Source organism: Pteropus alecto, unplaced genomic scaffold (genome assembly GCF_000325575.1).
Source record: "Pteropus alecto unplaced genomic scaffold, ASM32557v1 scaffold280, whole genome shotgun sequence".
NCBI lineage: Eukaryota > Metazoa > Chordata > Mammalia > Chiroptera > Pteropodidae > Pteropus > Pteropus alecto.
The window spans coordinates 774,679-785,061 of NW_006430057.1; the positions used below are offsets into that span (position 1 = coordinate 774,679).

Here is a 10,383-nt window from a genome sequence, read left to right on the forward strand (position 1 = left end):
TGTTGATTGTGGATAATTTTAATACAATGTGTCTTGGTGAAGGCCTTTTTCGGTTTAGATAATTTGGTGTTCTGTTGATTTTTTTAATTCTCAGCTCTAGTTCATTCTTTAGATTTGGGAAATTCTCGTCCACTATTTGTCTGAAAATGCTTTTTAGTTCCTGTCCTTTTCCTTGCCTTCAATAATGCCCAGTATTTTTATGTTTCCTCTCCTGATGGTATCAGCTAGTTCTTGAATTTCTCTTTCATTATTTTTCATTCTTCGGTTTCTTCCTGATGGTGTCAGCTAGTTCTTGAATTTCTCTTTCATTATTTTTTCATTCTCCGGTTTCTCTTTTCTTCCTTCTGATTTATTTCCAGATTTCTGTCTTCGATTTCACCGATCCTTTCCTCCATTTGGTCGACTCTATTTCCCAAGCTTGCTATTTCATTTTTCAACTCTTGCAGTGTGTTTTTTAATCTCCATATGATCTATTCTGTTCTTTTTGATAGTTTCAATCTCCTTGCTCTGCTCATCTAGTTGTTTTCTTTCAATTCCTTAAATTGTTGATATGACTCAGTTTGTAACTCACTGAGATTTTTCAGAAGTATCACCCTGAATTCTATGTCATTTAAGTCGCATATTTCTATGTCTCTAAGCTTATTTTCTGGAGATTTTTCTCTTTCTTTCTGAGATGCCTCGTCACCTTGGTTGTTCTTGGTGTTTAATGAAGTATTTATCCACCTGGGCATCAATCAAAATATATTCTACCTTTTTTTCCAGAAAGATTTATTATATAATGGTCCCTAGCCTTTGCAAGGAACGTGTTTTTCTTTTGTTTTCCAGTAGGTGGCGTCTAAACTCTTGGATCTCTGCTTTACATAAAGTCTTAATAATATCTTTTTTCCTTTATAGATGTTTAATCACGCTTGCTACCCTCAGTCTCAGTTCTTGTCAGTGTTAGCGACGTTTTGGTAGCTTTTGCTCAGATTTCCCTGGGGCTCTGCTGCATTTGTCTTGGAGGTTATGGGGGTAGGCGCCTTCTGGGTTGGGGGTTTGGAGCTGCGGCTCAGACTTAGTTTTGTACCTGCGGGTGGTACAAATCAACTGTAGTTTTTCTACTGTCCTTGTTTTTCTGCTTTCTGCCTTGATTACTGGGCCTGCCACTGGCTGAGTGGAGCTCACAACACTCCCAGGCTAGGCTGTTCAGGGAACTTGCCGCACCTTCTCTCCTCCTTCTTCTCCTACAGGGAGCTCTGTCTGCGAGAGGCAGCTTGTTTGTTTCTCCCAGTCCTCCATCTGAAACTTGGGGTTCTGACCTGCAGTAGCTCTAATGCACAGATCCCCTGTTCATATGTGCTAGTGTGCAGTTTGGGTGATTTTTGTTGAGTTTTAGTTGTTCAGCCTTTTTTTTTTTTTTTTCAAGAAAGAGATCTGGGGACATCTCTCACTCTGCCATGTTTCTGACATCATCGAATTGTACACTTTAAATGGGTGAATTGTATGGTACATAAACCATATCTCAATAAAACTATTAAATGAAAAGGATATGTGTTAAATGTTTAAAAAATTGAAGTTATACAGAAGTACATTAAGTAGAAAATGAAAATCTCCCTCAGTCTTTAGTGCCTTTCCTTAGAGTGAACTATCAATAACAGTTTGGTAGCTATCCTTCTAGATATTATTCAATAAATATGTATATAATATATATGTATATATTAAATGGGATCATACTATTTATTTTTTTCACTTCATAGCTCATGGACAACGTTTTTGTCTACACATTTGCATCCCCACCCTCCTTCTGAGGTGTCTTTTGTAGGCCATATTATAGATATACATGTATCTTTGGTTCTTATGTTTTTGAGGCTGCTTTTATAAGACCTTTTCCTTCCTTTCTAGAATCAAAAGAAGCATGGGGAACAAATGCTTGTCCCATGACAGCATCTTCATGTTGGAGCCTAAGCCTGAAAGATCAACAAGTAAAACATGCCACTCTCCAGAGCCCCAGAGGGGCAGATCTCTGCAGGTAACAGTGAACTTGAACATCAGTGCCTAATTGGACTACTTCTCTTCCATTCCCTATTCCTACTCAGTCAAAAAAAAAAAAAAAGGAGGGAGGAATTTGGCTCTACTTCTCAGCTGATTCTGAACTCACAGGGCTGTTGTAAACATCGAATGAGAGAATATATAAATATATGGTGTGTTTACCTAGTGCCTGACACACAGTGTTGACTGATATTACCATATTCACTTTTCTTGACACACTCAAGAATGCTTTAAAGTACTATGACAGTGACATTCCACTCAATATGCAAGCATTCCAATCCCATGTTTTTTCTTCCACAGAGATCTCATGTTTTTGGAAGTCTGCCTAGAACTGATAGTGTGCATAGAGGTTTTTCTGAAGCTGTGTTTGGAGTTGTGTCTCGATATGTGCCCAGAAGTAGAACCTGGATTGCAGACTCCAAGATCACTGAGGTAGTAGAGTGGAATTGTTCAAAGTATGGCAGCTGAGTCAGACAGTTAGGTCTATGCTTGAATTCTCGCTCTACTACTTACTGTCTCTGTAACCTTGAGTTGATAGCTTAGCCTCTGTGAACCTTCTTTTTCTCATCTACAATGGGTACAATATTAATATCTACCTCAAAGTGTCGCTTCTGAGAATTGACTAAAAACTCAGAGAGATTAAAGAAATTGCTCAAACTTACCTAGATAGTAAGTGGTAGACCTGGAAATCTGACTCAGTTGTGTTAACCTCAAAAACCACAGTTTTTCTATTACTGCAGTTTTTAAGATGTCCAATTTCTTTGTACCTGCCTTATCAGGGAGAAGGGTACACCTTTTAGTCTCTTCAAAATGCAGCATGTATTTAGGACAGTCTCTTATCTCCAGCGAATCCTAATCATTGCTAAGTCAGACTCTTCAGGAGCTTTGATTGAGAAATGCTCTAGGGGGAGCTGGAGATATTTCCAGGGAGATAACCCCTAGCAGCTTACCTTCCTTCCTCCTTCTCTTACATTGTGGGTGGGATTATACCCAAGGATTCCCCTGAAACTGGGAAGGCCACACAAGGAAGAGACCTTTCTCCACTGGAGAGCTGATTATTTTTCATTTGACAAAAGGTAACGGGTTTATTTCTGACATGGCTGCTTAAGACCCCATATCTCTCATTCTGGTTTGTATACTGTGTGTGAAAGTTTTGCTGGGTACACTAGCCATGAGGGGTGGAGAAGCAAACACTGATATGGTTAGCAAAGGTGTTGATCTTATGGCTGTAAAGCAGCCCCTAGGTCAGCAAACTGTTGCCCTCTTACACTATAGCAAGAAAAGTCACTTTGTGAACTTTCCAGTTTTAGGTTTTAAACATCTACACCAGCTTTCGCTTGTCTTCACACTTACACTCCCTTGCCGCCCAGTGGCAAAAATCCAGGTCTACATGGCCAAGTGCTATAGGGTGATTTCTCATATTCAGAAAGGGGAAATGTGTTTGTTGGGTTCCTCCCTCTCTCTCTTCTCTCTCAGTCCCAGAAACAGAGACACTCTTATAGCAAAGATATTCATTTTTTTTTTAAAGATGATTTTTGTGAAAATTAAAGGGAAGGATTCTAGGGGCATTTCCTCTCACCATGAAGGAGGTGGAGAAAGCCCAAAGGCAAGTTTTCTTAAATGTCTGGTTTGGGCCCACATCTCATACCTTTGGCCTTCTCCCTTAGTTCTTCCCCTGGAAATAGGGCTGAAGACAGAATACAGTGTTGAAAGAACCTGAGTCATCAACAACCAGATTGACTTTTCCCTTAAGTGGCAAGGTGACAACCCTAAATGACACGGTAGTTGATAGCATTAAGTCAAGGGTACTTACACCTAATGTTGCATAAAAGCTGGGCAAGTATGAAATTGGTCAATTGCTGGTCCCTTGAAGGGGCAGGACTCTTAATGCATTAAGTGACATTCCCAACAACTGGGAGATTGTGGAAGAGGACATTAAGGTACAGCGTTCTGTTAGAAATCCTGAGATCGAGTCAGTTTTTATCCCCTGTCAAATTTTTACCTGATGTCCTGTCTGAAGTATTAGAAATGTGGGTGTCTAGATTACTCTCCAAGAAATTTTTATTTGAGGATAAATAGATAAGCTATAATAGCAGAGTATTAGCATCTTGTTGTTGAATCAAACTGAATTCAGTAATTTAAGAAACTAAGACTGTGAAGCAGTTTTTTTTTTTTTTACTGCTCATAGGCATGACTCTCCCTCTGCAGCCTTTCTGAAGGAAGCAGGCATACCTCATCTGATTGTTGCCCTTTCACTTCCTGAACTTGAGTATGGATTATCCCCTTCCTGCCTTCCTGGCCCTTACAGTTAGGAGACAGGAGTGCACAGTGTTTGAGAACATAGAGTATAAAAGCAAGCAGACCTTTCAAATGCTTGTTCTGCCACTGTAAGAATTAGGGCCAGTCATGTCATCTCTCAAACCTGGTTTTCCCCATCTGTAAAATGGAGACCACAAGAGCAAATGCTTCAAAGAATTGTCGTAAGGTTCAAATGAAATACATCTATGGAAAGCACTCCCTGCCTGGCAGGGAGAAAGATCTCAAATCAATAATCAAACTCTCTACCTTAAGGGCCTAGAAAGAGAAGAATGAACTAATCCTGAAGCTAACAAAAAGAAGGAAATAGTAAATATTAAAACAAAGTCAAGACTTCAGTATAAGTTGGTTGTCATTATTGTAGTTATTATTATTAGAATTGGGCTTAGGGATGGTTAATCCCCAAGGCCTCTTCTCAAGAGCCCTCAGTGGGGCCTGGTAGTAATAAGAGGGCACCTTAGACACTGACCAGGAGTACTCCCGGAGTAGAACCTTGGCAAGTGCTCACTGTGGCCACTTTTCTTTTGCTTTGTTTGAAGGCCATATGTCCTGAGCAGGAGCAGAGCCTATGACAGAAACAAGCATGTCAGCTCCATGACAGCAAGTATTTTGTTTTGCTCATTGCTGTAGGCCCAGTGCCTGGAATGAAATGTGGCACATTGTAGATGCTTAGCCAGTATTTGTTAAAGATAATTGATCCACATCAGAAGGCCTATGGCAGAGACTAATGCTTCAAATTCAAATGTACTATGAGAATCAAAGTGAAATCAACTAAATTGGTCTGCTAAAGTCCAAGGAAACCCAAATGCTCAACTTTATTCTCTTAGGAAACCAAGTAAAGGAGTTATAACCAGGACTAGTTCTGTAGATTTTCTAAAAATCCCAGAAAATCAATCATGACAGGATTAAGATAAACAACCAACACAGTCAAGATCCGATTCCTGGAATGATAAGAGCAAGGATTTTAGTTTGGATACCAAGCCCAGATCATAATCCAAAGACTCATGTTCACAAGAGCTAGATGTACAAAGACAGGCCCAAAATTAAAATAAAGATCAGATTCAAATGAGATTTATAGTGAGCATTAGTAGGGATATAACACCAGAATTCTGGTTTTGATCAAATAGGCATTTTGAAGTTTCTATCTTTGTTTGGGGATTGACAAAATTGTGCCCAAGTGTGAGTCAAGGCTATTGGTCTTGGGTTTGAGTAGGCGAAGACAGGGAGTAGAAGATTCTTTCCTTGGCTTGTTTTTTTTTTTTTCACTTTGGGTCCTTAGTCCTTCAACCATGAAACAACAAGAGAACACCAGTAATTTGAAGGAAAACATACAAATTTGAACTTTTTCCTTCTATACTCCTTGACAGATCCCACCACTGCGTCTATGCCAACCTGGCATCAGCCCATTTTATATAAAATCTGACACAATTTCTAAGGACTTCGAAGAAATTTCTGTTGATGATGATGAGTCACCTAAGACCCCACAAAAGAAGCTTTTACCACAGAATATCCTGATGTTGAAAAAGGTTCGTGTTAGCCCCATCCTAAGTGGAAGGTTGTGGGTAGGTGGGGGGCACAGGACAGAGGCAAAATTTCTTTTTGTGCTTTCTTTTTTCAATACTAGGGAGATGCTTGGGGAAGGAGCTACCATGCTTGACTTTTGATTTGTAAGGTGGTTTACATTTTCTGTTCAATTCCGCAAGCCAAATAATCAGTCTTTAATTTATAATCAATGGAAGTCAGTATCTGGACAAAAAATAGTTTACAGATGTTTTCAATTATTTCAGGAAGAACACGATAGAGATTTTTATGGAAATAAAGCCTCTACAGTTTCAAACGTCAAAATATCAAAGGTTAGTACATGTAGTATTGTCTGAGAGACATATATCCATATGAAAAAATCATTTGACACAAGAGAGGGCATGCATGTGCATTTCATACGTCTAGGTTTGTCAACCAAATGATATCCATCAACAATTGGAATATTAATAGATTGTGCCAACATCAACATTTCCATTCTCAAATTAACCTGTGGTTAAGTTAATTGGTTGTTATCGAACTTGAGAGGGCTTTTAGAGTGGAGTTTCTAACCATTAACCTTGGGAACTAAAAAGTAAATAGACAGGTAATTTATAATGAAGATCATTGTCTAGTCAGCAAAAATCTGTTTTGATGTCAAAAGATTCTATAGAGGGAAGCAGCTTTCAGTTAGATATGTCAACAACAACAACAAAAAACAATTAGGTTAGAACCAAAGGTAAAACACAAGCCGGTGATAGGGGATGGATGCTCACTGATTTATGGATTTAAGCTATGACTATATTTTATGCAGAATACCACTAAATCAGATGAATTGGGCCAGACAGTGAATTTAGTGGAAAGTTGAATTAGATAACATTTTTTATTGTGGTAAAATACATATAACATAAAATTTATTATGTTAAAGTGTATGATTTAGCAGCTTTAAGTACATTTGCAATATTGTACAACCATCACCACTATCTAGTTCCAAAATAGTTTGCTTCCCCAAAATGGAAGCCTTATACATATTAAGCAGTCAATCATCATCCCTCCCTTCTCTCAGCCCTTGGCAACCACTAGTATGTTTTGTCTCTGGATTCATCTATTCTGGATACTTCATATAAATGCAATCATACAATATGTGTCTTTTTGTGTCTAGCTCCTTTCACCTAGCATAATGTTTTTTAAGGTTCATCCATGTTGTAGCCTATATTAGTACTTCAGTACCTTTTATGATTGAATAATATTCCATTGTATGGATATACCATATTTTGTTTAGCTATTCATTCACTGATGGACATCTGGGTCCTAGCCACCTATTGGCTATTGTAAATAGTGCTGCTATGAACATTAATGTATAAGTTTCTGTTTGAACACCTGTTTTCAATAATTTTGGATATGTACCTAGGAGTGGAATTGCTGGGTCATATGGTAATTCTATGTTTAACTTTTTGAGAAACCACCAAACTATTTTCCCCAGCAGATATACCACTTTACATTCCCACCAGCTATGTATGAGGGTTCCAATATCTCTAACATGCTGGCCAACGCTTGTTATTTTCCTTTAAAAAAAAAGTCATTCTAGTGGGCTTACGTAAAGTTAGGTATCTCGTTGTGGTTTTGATTTTCATTTCTCTAGTGACTAATGATGTTGGGCACTTTTTCATGTGCTTATTGGACATTTGTATATCTTCTTTAGAGAAATATCTATTCCAGTCCTTTGCTCGTTTTTATTTTATTTTATTTTTTCTTTTTCTTTTTTGTTATTGTTGAGTTGTAAGAGTTCTTTATATATTCTGGATACTAGACCCTTATCAGATATATGCTTTGCAAATGTTTCCTCCTGTTCTGTGAGTGGTCTTTTACCCTATCAAGAGAACAAAATTGGTCAAAATTTTAAACATTTTGATAAAGTTCAATTTATTGATTTTTTTTCTTTTGGTACTTATGCTTTTGGTGTTATATCTAAGAAACTGTTGCCAAATCTAAGATCATGAAGATTTATTCCTATATTTTCTCCTAAGAGTTTTAGCTCTTATATTTAAGTCTTCATTCCATTTTGAGTTAATTTTTATATATGGTGTGAGTTAAGGGTCTAACTATTCTTTTGCATATGGCTATCCAGTTGTCCCAGCACCATTCATTGAAAACACTATTCTTTCCTCCATTTAATGGTCTTGCCACCTTTGTTGCAAGTCAATTAACCGTAGATGAATGGGTTTATTTTTGGACTCTCAGTTCTCTTCCATTGATCTATATACCTATCCTTATGTCAGTACTACACTGTTCTAATTACTATAGCTTTGTCATAAGTTTTGAAATCAGGAAGTGTGAGTCCTCTAATTTTGTTCTTTTTTCAAGATTGTTTAAGCTATTTGAGATCTCTTGCAATTCTGCATGAATTTTACAATCAGTTTTTTTCATATATTCAAAAAGGCACATTAGAATTATGATAGGGATTGCCTTCAATTTGTAGATCACTTTGGGGAGTATCGCCATTGGAAGATTAGGTCTTTCAATCCATGAACACGGGATGACTTTTCATTTATGTAGGTCTTTAATTTCCTTCACAATGTTTTGTAGCCTACAGTGTACAAGCCTTTCACCTCTTTGATTAAATTTATTTCTAAGTATTTTATTCTTTTTGATGCTATTGTAAATGGAAATGTTTTCTTAATTACCTTTTGGGATTGTTCATTTCCAACGTATAGAAATACAACTGATTTGTGTATGTTGATCTTGTATTTTCAACTCTAATTCATTTATTAGCTCTAATAGATTTGTAGGGAATCTTTAGAATTTTCCTTTTTTATTTGTTAATCTTTAATTTCTTTTCTTCATATTATGTTTTTTTTCTAAATTGACTTCTCTGTACAAATTCACTTGTTATTTTCTTCTGTTTTCATGAGCATGCAAAACCTATTTGGGATGTTTTTTTCCCCAGACATTATAATTTTAAGTTCTAGGAATTTCTATTTGGCTTCTTTTTTTTATAGTTTCCATTTCTCTGTGAATTCCCCATCTGATCATTCATTATAACTATATTGACTATAACTATATCTATATCTATATATATTTGTATTTAAGATCATGTCACTTGTAAATATAGTTTTACTTCTTTTCCAATTTGTATATACTTTGTTTCTTTTTCCTTCCTAATTATTCTAATTAGAATTTTCAGTAGAATGTTGAATAATAGTGGCAAAAAGAGACATCCTTGTCCTGTTCCTGATCTTAGGGGGAACACTTTCAGTTTTTTACCATTAAGTATGTTAGTTATGGGTTTTTCATATATTCTTTCCATTCTTAGTTTGTTAGGTGTTTTTAGCATTGAAAAATTTTTGGATTTTGTCAAATCAATTGAGATGATGTTATTTTTTCCCTTCATTCTATTAATATGGTATATTACATTGAGTGATTTCATGTTTTGAACCTCCTTGCAATCCTGGGATAATTTCCAATTAGTCATGATGTATAATTGCCTTGCTATGCTGTTGGATTTGGTTTGCTGGTATTTTTGCATGTATATTCATAAGGGATATAGGTCTATAGTGTTCTTTTTTGTGATATCTTTATCTGGTTTTGGAACGATGGTGGCTGAATAGAATCAGGAAATGTTTTTTTCTTCTTCTTCTTCTCCTCCTCCCCCCCCCCTTCTTAAATTTGTAAAGGATTGGTGTTAATTCTTCTTTAAAAACTTGATAGAATTCACCATTGAAGCCATCTGGTCCTGGTCTTTTCTTTTTGGGGAGGCTTTGATTACTGATTCAGTCTCTTTACTTGTTATAGGTCTATTCAGATTTTTAAATATATTCTTGAGTCAGTTTTGAGTGTGTCCAGAAATTTATCCATTTCATCTAGGTTATCTAGTTTGTTGATATAAAATTATTCATAGTACTGTCTTACAATCCTTTTTATTTCTGTAAAGTCAGTAGTGAGTGTCCCCTTTCACTTCTGATTTTAGTAATTAGTGTCTTCTCTCATTTTTTCTTAGTCAATCTAGCTGGAGATTTGCCAATTTTGTTTTACTTTTCAAAGAACCAACTTTTGGTTTCATTAATTTTCTCTATTGTTTGTTTAGTCCTTATTTCATTAACCCTGTTTTTATCTTAATTATTTCCTTCTATTTGCTAGCTTTTGGGTTAGTTTGCTCTTCTCTTTCTAGTTCCTTAAAGTGGAAAGTTAGGTTATTGGTTTGAGATCTTTCTTTTTTTTAATATAGGCATATACAATTTTAAATTTCTGAGGACTGATTTTGCTGTATCGCATAAGTTTTATTATGGTGTGTTTTAGTTTTCATTCATGTCAAAGTATTTTCTAACTTTTGATTTCTTCTTTAACCCATTGGTTGCTTAAGTGTATGTTGTTTGATTTCCATCTATTTGTGAATTTTCCAGTTTTCCTCATGTTATTGATTTTTAGTTTCATTCCACTATGGTCAGAGAAGATATTTTGTATGGTTTCAATCTTTTAAATTTTATTAAGACTTATTTTGTGGCTTAACATATGGTCTATCCA

The 10,383-nt window shown here is 36.1% G+C and overlaps 1 protein-coding gene across 1 annotated transcript in view; it reads left to right on the forward strand.

Annotated features, from left to right (window-relative positions):
* LOC102880461 (acrosomal protein KIAA1210) overlaps positions 1–10,383 on the forward strand; it is a 52,757-nt gene that overhangs the window by 16,329 nt on the left and 26,045 nt on the right. The window contains 3 exon segments of the mRNA XM_025046227.1: positions 1,882–2,008; positions 2,329–2,460; positions 5,712–5,906. Of these exon segments, the coding sequence (XP_024901995.1) occupies positions 1,882–2,008; positions 2,329–2,460; positions 5,712–5,906 (454 nt within the window).